General features: G+C 43.0%; 1 protein-coding gene across 8 annotated transcripts in view; it reads left to right on the top strand.

The window, feature by feature from the left end:
- ncanb (neurocan b) overlaps window positions 1-15,344 on the top strand; it is a 167,188-nt gene that overhangs the window by 290 nt on the left and 151,554 nt on the right. For 3 of the 8 annotated variants that reach the window (XM_058072935.1, XM_058072938.1, XM_058072932.1), the window contains exons 2-3: window positions 610-728; window positions 7,161-7,230. Coding sequence is in view for 2 of the 8 variants with exons in the window: in XM_058072932.1 (XP_057928915.1) it covers window positions 610-728; window positions 7,161-7,230 (189 nt within the window). In the remaining 6 variants the exon portion in view is untranslated. Of the gene's footprint in view, window positions 1-609; window positions 729-4,363; window positions 4,816-7,160; window positions 7,231-14,382; window positions 14,684-15,344 lie in introns of those variants that run through there. The other 5 variants (XM_058072934.1, XM_058072937.1, XM_058072936.1 and 2 more) reach the window with 3 other exon arrangements.

A 15,344-nucleotide genomic window follows, 5' to 3' on the forward strand; every position in this document is an offset into this window, starting at 1 on the left:
GTTGAGATTGAGCATTCACTTTGATTTAACAGCACCAATATTTTTACTGCTATGTAATGTGTGTGTGTGTGTGTGTGTGTGTGTGTGTGCTGCCACTGCCTCTGCTGCCTCGCACACTTACCTGTATTAATTGAGCATGACCTCATGATGAGCTTGCATTAATTCACTCCATTGGCTCTGCTAAGGTCTTCTTGTGTGTTCAACAGCATAGTCAATTAATGGTTCCAAGATGAGTTGAATGTGCAGTCATCTCAATAAAGTCATTTTCCCCTATAAAACGGCAAATTATGATCCAGAGAAGTTGCCAGGCAACGATTCGGGCAAAGAAAAAGCATGTGAGGATTAAATAAGCAAGGCATTATATATCAGTGAAAAGCATCCAGGTGCTAGAGGCATTTTTTTTCCATTTAGTCAAGTCATGTCATTTATGTGATTTCTGTAGTTATTTTTGACTGATAAGGACAGATTAACTTTTTGTTGCTTCATTGGAAAGTTTTCCTGGATAATTGCCATCGCGCTGTCATGTTGGGGTCTATCTTGGGAAAAAGCTAATGCTTTTCCTGTGTCAACTTCTTGTGATTGCCACTTTCCAATTATTCATCCATCCAGCTTCTGCTTACCACGCTCAAGATCACAGGGAGCTAGAGCTCAACCGACTTCGGGCAAAAGGTGGACTTCACCCTGGATCGGTCACCAGTCAATCATGGAACATGAGACACATGAGACAGGTAACCGTTCACACTCAACCCAACCACCCACACATCTTTCGAGGATAAATAGATTGGCTCTTGCTCCAGGCTCTCAGAGTACAGCTGTCCTATCTAGTCTGACTGGTGCGTGTCTCACCAAGTCTTTCAACAGGGACTAGACTAGAGCTGTCCTGTCTACTAGTCTTTGAGCAGAAACCGAAAGGTGAAATGTCTTCCAAACCAGAATTCACACCAGACGTGTATCCCGTATGTTAAATTTAGATTACAACTCATTACAACAAAACAGGATCAACGTTGCTTTGGGTACTTATGCTAGCGAAACAAAAGGACACGTGATGTGTAATTAACTTACCGTCGATGTCTAATATTGTTGAAATTGAGTGCCATGCCTTTTATTTTCATTTAAAAAGGTTAAATTTGGTCACTTCAAAGATTAATTGTTTGTCATCCATCGTCTTTGTTGCAATGAGCACTGGCTACATGATGGATGGTCTTTTAAAGGGAACATATGTTAAATTTTTCGACCCATTGTATGGAATTGTGAACTCCGATAGAGCAGCTACACACAACCTGCACACATAACCTTCTAGATCTTCCAGAATCTGCACCTATTCCAGCTGTATTTTCCTTGGGATTCGTGCTTCCCGCTATAACTGTCTGTTTTAATTCATTCCATCCATGACTACTGCGAACACTAATTTAGTCGTTGTATGAGTTGATAATAAATGAATAAAGTCTTTGTTGAACTTATTGAACAGTCTTTAGTAACTACTGGCAGCGTATGAGCTACTGAGTAAAGACCCCTGACTTACCGCGTATGAAATCAAAGATTCGGCACAGCTGGTGCTCCAACGTCGCCTGCCTGAGCAGGAGCACTCATTGTTCGACACACTTTGTCAGAAGCACTGCTGGTGCTGTGGATAGATAGATAGATAGACTCCCTTTATTGTCATTGCACAAAAACACAGTAGTGAAATTGCCAACGAAATGTCGTTGCCTGGCTCCCATATAATAACAGACACAAAAGAAGATAAGTAATAATAAATAATAATAATAATAATAATGTGGAGAATAAATAGATAGAATAGACACCAAATATGAACAACATAATGTAAAGTGCAGCGTGAACAGTAAATTGCCCAAATAATTTAAATAATTTAAATAAATAATAATAATGTAAGTAAGGTAGAGGGGCTTATTTGGCATTCAGCAGTCTGATGGCCAGGGGGAAGTAGCTGTCTCTGTACCTGGTTGTCCTACAGCGGATGCTGCAGAGCCATCTCCCCGATGCCAGGCGAGAGAACAGTCCATGCTGGGGGTGTGTGGGGTCAGAGCAGATCCGATGGGCTCTAGATACACACCGGCTGTTTGCTATGTCCTTAATGTGGGGGGGCTGGGTCCCGATGATCTTCTCCGCTGTCCTCACCACTCTCTGCAGTAACGTCCAGTCCGAGGCCTTGCAGCTCCCAGACCAGACGGAGATGCAGTTGGTCAGCAGGCTCTCGATGGTCCCTCTGTAGAAGGTGGTAAGGATAGGAGGGGAGAGGGAGGCTCTTCTCATCCGCCGCAGGAAGTGCAGTCGCTGCTGTGCCTTCTTCGCCAGAGCGGAGGTGTGGAGTGACCAGCCGAGGTTGTCCGTGATATGCACCCCCAAGTACTTGGTTGTGTTCACAACTTCTACGGCTGTGTCGTTGATGCTGAGTGGAGTGTGGCTGGGTCTGGATCTCCTGAAGTCGACGATGATCTCCTTTGTTTTGTCAACATTCAGGATCAGGTTGTTCGCCTTGCACCAATCCACAAGGTGTTTCACTTCCTCCCTGTAAGCCAGTTTGTTGTTGTCCTGAATGAGGCCCACAACTGTTGTGTCGTCCGCGTACTTCAGTATATGGTTGCTGCTGTACTTGGGGCGACAGTCATGGGTCATTAGGGTAAACAACAGGGGGCTCAGAACACATCCCTGGGGTGAGCCGGTGTTCAGGGAGATGACACTGGATGTGTTGTTGCCCACTCTGACATACTGGGTTCTATCTGTGAGGAAGTCAAGCAGCCAGTTGCACAGGGAGGTCTTGAGGCCCAGTGGCTCCAACTTGCGTACCAGGTCCTGGGGGATGATCGTGTTGAATGCTGAGCTGAAGTCTAGGAACAGCATCCGTACATGGGCGTTTTTCTTCTCCAGGTGCTCCAGGCTCAGGTGGAGAGCAGTGGAGATGGCGTCTTCAGTGGAGCGGTTCGGCTGGTACGCGAATTGGAAAGGGTTGAGTGATGGGGGGAGTATGGAGGTGATATGGTCCTTAACCACCCTCTCGAAACATTTCATGATGGTTGATGTGAGTGCAACGGGCCGAAAGTCGTTCAGACATGTAATAGATGGTTTCTTGGGCACTGGAATTATTGTGGCGGACTTGAAACACGGGGGGACTACAGCTTGGGCCAGTGAGGTGTTGAAGATGTCTGTGAGCACGTGGGCCAGCTGGTCTGCACATTCCTTGATCACCCGTCCTGGAATGGCGTCTGGGCCTGCAGCTTTCCGCACGTTGACCTTCCTCAGGACTCTCCACACAGCAGCAGTATCAAACTTGACTGCCTGTTCATCGGGGTGGGGGGTAGCCTTCCTCGCAGGGTTATTGTTCAGAGCCTCAAACCTTCCGAAGAAGTTATTTAGCTCATTGAGGAAGCTGATGTCATTCTGGCAGGGTGCAGGTCTGGCTTTGTAGTCAGTGACAGTCTGGATGCCCTGCCACAGTCGTCTGGTGTTGCCGGGGTCCTGGAAGAAGCTTTGGATCTTCCGGCTGTGGGCACGCTTTGCCACTCTGATGGCACGGTTCAGATTTGCCCTTGCTGATCTGAGTGCCATCACATCACCAGATTTAAACGCAGCATTGCGTTCTCTTAGTCTTTCACGCACCTCCTGAGTCATCCAAGGTTTCTGGTTGGCCCGTGTGATGATCGTCTTGGTGACTGTAACCTCCTCCATGCACCACTGTATGTAGCCTGTTACAGATGCAGCATACTCCCCCACATTGGTGTGTTGGTTGTATGTTGCAGCTTCTCTGAACATGTCCCATTCGGTGCACTCAAAACAGTCTTGCAGTGCAGACATAGCTCCCTCTGGCCACACCCTCACCTTCTTCACAGCAGGCTTTCCCCTGGTGAGCAGGGGCTGGTATGCTGGAATTAGCATAACAGAGCTGTGATCTGAGGAGCCAAGGTGTGGGCGGGGGACGGCTTTGAATGCTTCCTTGATGTTTGTGTAAGCCAAGTCCAAAGTATTCTCACCTCTAGTAGCAAAATCCACATGTTGGAGCTCAGGAGGAAGGGGACGTGAGTGTGCCGTGTTCACCTTGCTTGCCCAAGGTGGAGAACTAATTGTCGGACACACTTTGTCAGAGGCATCGCTGGTGTCGTGGAACTCAGGAGGACTGAGAGGCAAGGACGCCGTGTCCACCTCGCCTGCTTGAGGAGGAGCACTCATTTTCGGACACACCGCTGGTGCCATGGAGCTTAGTGAGACTAGGATGACATGGATGAATGACAATATTCACAGGCTGAAAAACCTTACCTTTTATCTGAAGTACATGCACCTGATTCTTCTCCACCAAAAGTTCTGGCAGTTTGCTTACCTTTTGGTTGTCGTGATCCTGCCTTGCTGGTGTTGCTGCCGCTTTTTTCTTTGTAGTGCTGTGCTGTGCAGTGCAGTTTTTTTGGTAATTCCTGGGGCGGAGCCACCTGCTTCTCACCTGCTGCACACCTGCTGCCAATTGCTCATCAGGCCTTTATCAGCATGCAGTCATCCATGCTGTGCCGCTTATTTCCCACTGTCTTGCTCCTTGCCTTGCAAGTTAGCTTCTTGTGTTATTGTCTAGTTCTTGAGTGTAGGGTTGCTACCCATCCTTTGAAAGACAGAATCAGTCCCGTGTTGAGTTGACCAAGGACTTACTTTCTGTCTCACATTGACAGCCGCTAGCTGGCAAGCTGGTGCTATCTGCCTAGCTTCTGGGCTGGTCGAATATGACTTTTTACCACAGTGACATTTCATCTCTAACGCAAAAAAGCGATGTGGTTGTTTTGGAGCTTGTTGCTACAAGTGGCTATCATCGGGTACGTGGTAAGTCACTTTTACTGTCAAACAACTTTGCTCTTTTGTTATTATAATGTCTTATTCTCAAAACACATACAGTGCAACATACGTCACCAAAGAATATTTGCTTAAAACTCTTTGGAACTATTCAGTTCAGACATAATTCCAATATTTAATGACGGATCAGCACAATGTAGCATAAAGACAATGAGCTTACCATTGGCGTGGAGATGTGCTTTGTAAATAAAGTACATTTTTATATTGGCAGTTTCATAAAACACAAATAGCTCACCTCCCCTGTTTGTCAGAGTAGCTTTAACAGTGCTGAAAGTTGGATATTAAACCCAGACACTCAATTTATGAGCGCTGAAATGATTAATGGATGAAACAATTATTAATGGATTATCCAGTTAATCAGTAACTACTTTGGTAATGTGACTATTTTGAATTTCCTTAGTCATCCTTGAAAGCAGACCTATTATTGTTTCAGGCAAAACACACATCAGCTTTGACTTTGGAAAAGAACAATAAACATTCATATCTTTGATTTGTTGCCAAGCAAGCCACTGTGAGATGTGTGTGTAGAGCGTGCGTGAGACCGTGCGTGAGACCGTGAGTAAGACCATCCATCCATTTTCTATGTCACTTATCCTCACGAAGGTCATGGGCATGCTGGCGCCTATCCCAGCTGTCTTTGGGCACAAGGGGGTACACCCTGGACAGGTTGCCAGCCAATCACAGGGAACATATAGAGAAACAACCATTCACACTCTAAATTCGTACCTATGGACAATTTGGAGTCACCAATAACATGCATGTTTTTGGAATGTGGGAGGAGGAAGAGAGAACCGTGGCACACGGTCTGCGCTAATCACTCTACCACCATTCCAATGCAAAGTATGGAGGCCATCCACTTGTACACATGCGTTCATTTATGGCCAACTCTTACAATGAGTACACACGAAACCTAGTGGTAGAATAGAGAAACTACAAATCGCTATGGCTGTGCCTGTCTTTGTGCTTCACAACTTGGCCCAAAAATGAACATAATGGATCCCTTTTTAAGTATGTTTTAACTTGTTATAACCAATAGTTGACAAAATAGATATTTAACACCGGATTTGCTCATTGGAACACATTTTTAATAAGTAAAAAAAAAAAATATCATTTTCTACCGCTTATCCTCATGAGGGTCGCGGGGGTGCTGGAGCCTACCCCAGCTGCCTTTGGGGCGAGAGGCTGGTTACACCCTGGACTGGTTGCCTGCCAATCACAGGGCACATATGGACAAACAACCATTCACAGTAACATTCATACCTATGGAAAAATTGGAATCGCCAATTAACTAGCATGTTTTTGGAATGTGGGAGGAATCTGGAGTCCCCGGAGAAAACCCACGCATGCACGGGGAGAACATGGAAACTCCACACAAAGATGGCCGAGAGGCGAATTGAACTCTGGTCCCCTAGCTGTGAGGTTAACAGCCTATAATATTTAAGAAATAAAAATAAATAAAGTGGCCCCCTGGCATCCTTTGTTTTTTGTGTATGCAGGTCTTGTTGGAAAAACTTTGGACACCCCTGTTTTAAATGATCTGTTTAATGATTAAACCCAAGCTCAGCTGTCTAAAGACACAGATGGCATCTGCTCTAAACAGTATGTGGGAGAATTAGAGGGACGTAATGCATCCTCATGCTTGTAAATGATCCAATTGAGGAGTGGGAAAAGCAGGAAATGGGGGGGGGGGGGGGGGGCATGAGACACATCTGCCAAACCGCCGCAGAAATTAACCCAGGATTCCCCCCCCCTTCTGTCTCCTGGCAGAGATTCCTCCGTTCAACTCTGTGGTGAAATTTTCCGCTCCAGTTTGAGTGTGGTTCTTTAATTAAATCATTAAAAAGCAGAGCATTTTCACAATATGCTCCACTGCCTTCATTACAAAGCACATTCACTTCACTCGGCGTGAGGGAGGGATTTGATTTTTTTGTCTGTAGCTCGCAAGGAGCTCACTTTTGTCTTGCCTTGTAAAGGCGGCAACGCATGCTATGATTTGCCACTGTTTATTTTTTTTCAAGCTGCTGTGCCTATCAGAGGAACAAATAGGATACATTTTGTTTATTAACATAGCTGAGTCTGCTTAGCACGTCCCTCCCCTCTTTTGTCTCCTTTTATATTGACTTGGTATGGGTCTGTTACATTTAGTCCTTTTCAGACAATGTCCTCCTCAGCACAGACATACATAGATGTCTTCTTTAAGGTTGTCTGCACATTTAAGAAAAAAAAAATCCTGTCATCCTACACAACCTGCATCCTGCACAGGTAAACCCAGCCTCCCAGCACCCCTTAATCTCCTTGTTTCACTTTCTTCACAGCGAGACACCTTGTGAACACAAGCATCAAAGCTGAACTTCACAGGCCCCTCTTCCTGCCTCCTCCCTCAAGGTAAGAACTAGTAGTCAACACTATTTTTGGTCTTTGGTACTTTTTCCCTCTAATGCGGATTCACCACTATGGGTTGTAACAAATCAGTTTGTTTTCAACTCTTACTGGATTAAAAAAAAAAACAATTCCAGAAGTTATACTTATAAGATCACTGAAATTCATTCTGCAATTTTTAATGGGTACATTTTGGTGTCTTTAACGATGAACCATCAACTCCTTGAAATGCCAAGTCATTTCAAAGCAAGTATAGCATACAGCATACTCACTAAACTGACACTGGAGTAATGATGTATTAACACATTTAATATAATTCTAAAACTCATTCATTCATTTTCTATACCGCTTATCGTAGTGCATATGCTGGAGCCTATCCCAGCTGTCTTTGGGCGAGAGGCGGGGTACAACCTGGACTGGTTGCCAGCCAATCACAGGGCACATATAGACAAACAACCATTCACACTCATATTCATACCTATGGACAATTTGGAGTCACCAATTAACCTAGTATGTTTTTGGAATGTGGAGAAAACCTACACACGCACGGGGAGGACATGCAAACCCCACACAGAGATGCGAAGTGGAGAATCGAACCCAGGTCTTCCCGATCTCCTGACTGTGTGAATGTCATATGTATGTAAATAGTTAATAATGAGATATTTCCTTTAAAACCATCTTTCATTTAATTGGATTTACATTTCTGATGGGGAAAAAAAAATGTTGCTTTCAATCTGTTTCGGTTAGAATTGGACTTTCTAGAACAGATTGATGCCAACCAAGGTTTCACTGTCGTTGGAGTGCATTGTTTGTTTTGGATTAAATCTCACAGGAACTCGTACAGGAACAAGCTCCAATGAAACATTTAAGACAAATGCATTTAAAAAAGCATTGGGGTACATGATACTGCGCTGTCAAATCAAGAGTTAACTTTTCAGAACTTATTTTTTTCATTCATTGTCATCATCATGAGCAGCTGCAGCAGACAGCTGTTTACAACATTAGCGACTAACCGGTGAACATCGTGACCATTTAGCTGCTAAAGAGCCAGATGTTTTCCTCCAGAGTCTGTGGAGATTGTGTTAACATGTTTCTGTAGGGTAGATAAAAATATTAAGAGGGTACGACAATGTTCCCAATATTCCAGCTGATTGTTTTTGGCTTTTGCAAGTTGGCTAATTAAGTCATCAATTATGCTAGGTTAAAAAAGTCCAACACAATTACTCCTCTTTAGATGCCTGCTACTCGGTAGTTGAGTAAACCCTTGCAGCAATCATAATAGGAGATATGATATTATTTGAATATCTTTTCTGGCATCAACATCAACGACAGAGCATGCAAAATGATAGATCACTCTGCCTTTTTCCCAAGAGGTCCCACAAAGATGGTGCATCAGAGCCGTAAACGTAGTACAATTATTTTCCTGTGCCTCTTTATACAGAGTGCAGCAAAGCTGCCAGCGACAATGGCCTTCAACGCAACAGGGCAGAAGAAGTGTGTATGGTGTTGGCTAGGCCTGTCACAATAACAAATAGTGCTAATTATCTACCGATAGTCAATAATTTTGACCTTTTTTTTTTTTTTTTTAAAAGAAAAACAATTAAGATTACCATAACGGAATAGTGTAATGTCATCATTGTGTCATATCATGTTTGAGCCACTAGATGGTACTCAAGTGTTGTGTACCTCTGTGCGGTATACCATATTAGTGACGAATGGCGGAGCGTCACCACATCACACAAAATTCCTAGTCGTGGTGTCAAAAGAACTACACACACAGCAACACAATAGGTGGATAAAACAGACAATACACTACCAACGTATAATGCAGAATATTAACCAACTGCTATGTGAGGTCTAACCATGTGCTTTCCAGCCATTTACACAAACTGTACAGCAAAGCACTCTGGGAAAGAGGAGCTCCTCCCAGTGATGCTACATGATATAGATCGCCTGTTAAAACCTACACACACAGCTATGGAGTGTTTTGTTAAGCTATCGTAGGGAGTCATGTTTGAGCTGTGTAAAATGTTGGCGAGGACTAACTGCATGACTTGTGTGAGTTTAAATGGTAGCCATCCTTTTGCGTCATGACATGTGCTTGAATACAGCACTGTGCATCACTGCTTCTTGTGCATGACAAGCTGAACCACAACGCGCAAAAATGTGAACCCACACCAATTTGCGCTGTTTTGTTTAATATGTACTCCGCCGATGAAAAGCCTGAGCAAGTGTGACAAAAATGCCGGGTGAACTATAGCCACCTATATAACAGCACCGTATTGGTGCTATTCACACAGAAATGCATCACTGAAAAAAATGTGACTCTTAGAGGCAGTGTGAAAGGATGTATGCGCTACTTTCATCGTCTTTGAATGAGTTTAACATGTTTAATGTGATTTTTAGAGCACAAGACTTATGAACCTGCTTTCGCCCTGTATAATCTGACAGGCACTGACTACCTTAGCGTGATTCACCAGCAATTAAAAAGAGAGGGAACATTTCTGGTAGGCTCATCTTAAAGCCTCTCGTTTGCTGTTCAGTAGCGCTGACAGTTAGCGTGCATGCAGCTGATAGGGTCAAGTAGCGCTGACAGATGTGTGGATGTACTTGTGTGTCAGGTTAGTTGTTTTCTGTACCGCGCAGCCCGTACGTTCTTGATGGGTTTAGGTGTTACTGCCTGCTTGCCCACCACTGTGTGCGTGTGTGTTGATGTGTTGCACTCCTGTCAGATAGGCAGCCTCTTTAATCTGTGCCGACAGCTTTGTAATTGGACCACTGGCTGAAGGGTGGGCTGCTGGATGTGGACTTGATAGCACAGCCACCACAGTGGGGAAGTAATGGAGGTGGAGGATGGGTGGGTGCTTTTTTTGGAGACTAGAGGCCCGAATGGGTCCTTCACTGAGGCAACAGCATCATTGCACTGCACCCCTGAGTGTTGCTCACCCATCAGTGTGGTCATGGAGTGTCTGAATGACAGCCATAAGAGATTGCTGGATTTTTAGTTTCAAATGCATTTCACTTTCAATTCATTGTCATTGTGTGGCCAGTCCCCTATAATATGTTCTTCAGATGCAAGGCTTTCCCTTGAGAACACTGCAGAGGAGATGAACTCACCAGACATATGCGGTGCTGCTCAGAATGGCAATTTGCCTTTTGGAAATCAGCCTGGGGCGCCATTGTGTATTCTGTGATTGAGTTACCCCAATAGCAGACACTCGACAGCCCATGCGTACACACCACCTGTGCCTCCACGATTCCTTCACTGTCACACTGTGGTCCATACAGTGGCATTTTGGTGTCACTTGCTTAAGTTGGTATTTTTGTTATTGGACAAAGGCTGTGCAGAAAAGCATTTTAATTCTAAGATTTACAGGTTCGACTATATTTCCATAGTTTGACCCCGGGACAGATTAATTCTACAGTGGACTTGCACTTTGCATGTATTCTCCGGTTAGTGTACAATATGGCGCATATCTTGTTGCGGTATTAATACAAGTGTTCTTAATGCATTTTTTAAAATCTGAAAACGTCCTCGTTGGCATCCTATGAGCTTGCCACTACATGAAACAGGAACAGGAAGACAGCAAAGTCGCCTGTCGATGATGTAATCAGCGGTTCATTCTGTACTTTGCTATTTACACCACAAGTCTCAAAAACAAAGCACATTGTATGTCAAATTATATTGTAAAACTCTTAAACGTGTCTTGTGTTAACATTTTTGGCTTTCTGGAACATGTGCTCATATTTCACGTTAGGATTGTGAATGATGAACAAAATTCTCCCCCAAAAGTGCACAGTTTTAAAGGGAAACTGCACTTTATTGAAATTATGTCCATCATTCACAATCCTTATGTAAAACACATTTATTTATTTATCCGAGAAAACAAATTAGTTTGAGAAAGCTAACACTGTTCGTCATGGGAGGAACCTATTCTGACACTAAATCCCTAACAAAAAAGTGGAACAAAACGGCAAAAATGTTCTCTTTACATAACTGACTTGTATATTACCAAGCTACAGTGATATTGTTACTGTAGTACGAAAAACTATATATCTGGTGGGGTAACACGACTTCTTGCTCACTGCTCATCTCAGCGTCACTCACAGACGGAAGAGTGGATACCTAGTTCTCCATTTTGCTACAAGGAATCAGCAAGATGCTCGTTTGCAAGCATTTTTTTTTTAACCTGAAGACTGAAGTCTTGTGCCGGAAGACACAACCATCCCAGTGAGAACGGACATTGTAAGTGTCGGTGTTTCTATGCTGCTGTTGATGGGCTAAATCAATGTGTCCAACATTTCAGTAATGTTTAAATCAAAACACGGATAGATACTGTAAGTATGACATGTTATCATCAATGTACTTGTTAATGCATGATCACAGCATCTATATCAAACAGCACGTTGTTGGAGGGTTTTTTTTTTTAGTCCAAATAGGTAGGTCCCAATGATGTACATGATACTAACTCATTTTCTTTAGTCATAATGCACAGAAAAGGGAATTAAATATGTGTTCATGTTTCATATAAGGATTGTGGAGGATGGGCAAAAAGTGCAGGTTTCCTTTTAATTGCAATAATGAACCTTAGGGAGTAGCTTTAATCATTGAAATGCATTAAAGCACACCAACACAGATGTTTTGTAGCCCCTTATAGATGCTTTCATCCAAAATAAGCTTATGAATTCCTCATTAAATAACCTGTGGTTTAATTTCAAGGGTCTAAATGAGGTTAGAAGAGGATTTTGACAACAAAAGAGGCTATCTTCTTGCTGGATTCTCAGAGGACATTTGTCTCCCTTGTTCTGGCATTTTTAGGCTAGATAGTAAAGTTTCACGAGACGTGTTTTTATTTAATTTGTAATACACTGAGGAACAGTCTCATGCTGCAAACCTATCTATCTCATAGCATTATCCTAAATAAACCTGTTCAACGATATTTCCAAACCAAAACGAAATGATTGAATTATTACGAGTGTGTTCCTCTTTTCAGATGTTCTTTCCCGTGTGCAGGTGCTATAGCGTCCAAACTCAATTACCGCAGAAGTGAATGGGAATGTTCTCCAGCAAAGTAATACATCAATGTCACACCGGGCTGAGATCTACTGGTGGAATATGATTTTCTCATGTTCTCTTGAAATAAGTTCCCAACTGGTAGAAATGAAAACAAACTGCTATTTCTTGCCAGCCACGGCCCATTTACCAGGTGGTGGATGGAAGATTGATTAAAAAAAAAAAAAAAGTGCAATAATGTGATGTAACACTCACCTGCAAGAGGTACTCTCAGAAAGAAATGCTTGCTCCACAGAATACCAGCGACATTAAAGATGAAACCTAGCTTTACATTCCATATTCGTGAGTATATTGAAAAATGTCAACATTAATGAAACACTTAATAATAACAATACAGCATGTCTTAAAATGTGTAGGAAAAATTTTAATTTACAGTCATTTCTGGCCTATAACCCGCGACTTTACTACTTGTACTTTACTTCAGAACTACTACTAATCATGTAAATATCATGCTGCTCATGAGTCAGTGAGGAAACAGGAGCCAATCACAAGCTATAAAGGAACTTGTGATGAGTTTGTCAACCTATTGGGAATTGCAGGAGGTCATTAATCAATATAACAGTCTGACTCATGCCGTCATTTTACAATAAACGTTAAAATCTGTTGGCTGCAAGGACATGAACAAGGATGGCTGTGCTTTTGGAAAGCGCTGGTGGGGGTGATTTTATTCCGAGGACAACCTCAGTTGTATAATTTAGTCATCAGGCTTCTCTCTTCTGGAACCATCTCACTCAGTTCAAGTCTTTGCTAAAGCATATAGTTAGAACTAACCCTTAAAACGCTGATATTTATTGGAGACACTCCTCTATGTTCTTTGTACTAAGACAAAGACATCTGGCTTCATCTTCCACTTTATCCTCCACTTTATATCTTAATCCAACTGGTCGAGACAGACTGCCGCCCCACTGAGCCTGGGTTATGTTCAAGGTTTCTTTCCCAGGAGCTTTTCCCTTTGCCTCCATCGCCAAGTGCTTACTTGCTGTTTTTCCAGTTATGAATGTGACTTGCTTGTGTCATGAGGTAACTGTTGTGATTTGACGCTATATAAATAAATTGATCGAGTAGAGTTCAAGGATGTTGTGTGCTAACATGGACTTCATTTGGTTAAGGTAGTTGTAATGGAAATTTCAGTGAATCCCAGTATGAATTAACAATGCGATTTTGGTTAGAATAGAAGAATAAAAGATAACAGAAGGGTTTTCTTCTGGGTTTTAGGACTGATGTGTTGTGCCCATTGTTCTCTTGCCCCTCCGCTAGTCCTGCAACCCCTCTATTCTGTTCTTTCTGCCATCTGTCCCTCTGCTCTTTCTATCTCAACCCAACGGTCAAGACAGATGGCCGCCCAAAAGAGCCTGGGTTCTGTTTGAGGTTTTTTTCCCCCCAAGAGAGGCGTTTGCTTCTGTTATGTGAAATCAATGCACTGAGGAAGGAAGTTCCGGTAATACGTAAAACGGCCAATATACGCAAAATAGTCTCAGTATTACACATGATCATGAATGAAATGTTCATTAATGAAAAAAAAAATGTGTTTTTGGAGGTATTTTAATGGCAGTCTTTATCGGCGGCCATCATGAGCAGGAATGAGCTGTCTCATCTGGTTTTATATTTTTACAACCTACAGAAACATGTAGGCCACACAGTCAAGAGATCGGGAAGACCTGGGTTCGATTGAGCATCTCCCCATGCGTGGGTTTTCTCAGGGTACTCTGGTTTCCTCCCACATTCCAAAAACATGCTAGGTTAATTGGCAACTCCAAATTGTCCATAGGTATGAATGTGAGTGTGAATGGTTGTTTGTCTATATGTGCCCTGTGATTGGCTGGCGACCAGTCCAGGGTGTACCGAAGTCAGCTGGGATAGGCTCCAGCATACCCTTGACCGGAGTGAGGATAAGCGGCATAGAAAATGGATGGTTACCAGCGGGGACATCATGTAAGAAAACATAAAACCATTCTAAACTTAATTGTCAGTGTTGCCAATCAGGTGCTGCACTAACTCTTAAAATAATAAATATGAAAAAGATGCTTGCCGAGAGACATTTCTCCACCTCTAAAGATATGTATTTTCATTGCGTTGTAAGACTAATGGACGTCTGGCAAACTTAACAGTGTAGCAGCTGCCAGGTTGTGGAAATGTATGGTAATGATAGGAAGTTGGAACACTAATGAGCCTTTATCCCCACCTTGTGCCACCTTTAGCTGATTAATTGGCTCCCAGGAAAAAGCACCAGACAGCCCAACAGCCTATTAATAGTGATACACTTTCTTTAAAGTGAAGAATCCCAACCTTCATGATGTTTTTTTTTTTTTTTCTTAAAATCAACTTACTCGTCTTCCTAAAGCGGGATTGGCTACCAAACATGCACGGCTTCAATTTGAACTGTTGGTGAGTGCTTACAGCGCTAAACTTGCTATTCCAAGCTCTTCAAAGCTACAAATGCATGCATTGATGTCCTTAAATGAGCCGGGAAAGACAAAAAGCATCAGGGCATAAACAACATATTCTTTGGCTCATTTTAAATGCAGTCAGGCAAACACCTCACGCCAGGCCGTTATCCAGATGAAAAAAAAAAAAGAAGCTAAATGGGGTGAAACATGCTGTGAAGAGAGGCCTTGTATGCACACCCGATTAAAACAATGTTGATTTGACACAAAGTGCCGGGAGGTTGTCTGCAGTTAACAAGGCGGCACACACACAGGCGCGCACTCACGCACACACAGTTCCCCCACTATACTGGACTACAAAGAACACGACTGGTCCCACATGAATTGTGGATTCTTCTCTGCCAACTTTGTCCAGCTCTTTGCCTTTCACCTCTTCCTCTACTCCCCCCCCCAAACTAAATCCCCTGTGACGTACTCTACTTGTCTTTCTTTTTTTGCTTCTTACATTTTGGCCCGTCAGCCTTCTTCTGGTTTTGTCTCGCCTTCTTATCACTGTCTTCTTATGCTGGATTCTTTTCACCATCCTTTTATATGACTGGGTTTATTTTACTCGTCTTATATTCAGGTCAATGTGATAATTTCCCTCATTTCCAAAGCAGGAA

Source organism: Doryrhamphus excisus, chromosome 5 (genome assembly GCF_030265055.1).
Source record: "Doryrhamphus excisus isolate RoL2022-K1 chromosome 5, RoL_Dexc_1.0, whole genome shotgun sequence".
Taxonomy (NCBI): Eukaryota; Metazoa; Chordata; class Actinopteri; order Syngnathiformes; family Syngnathidae; genus Doryrhamphus; species Doryrhamphus excisus.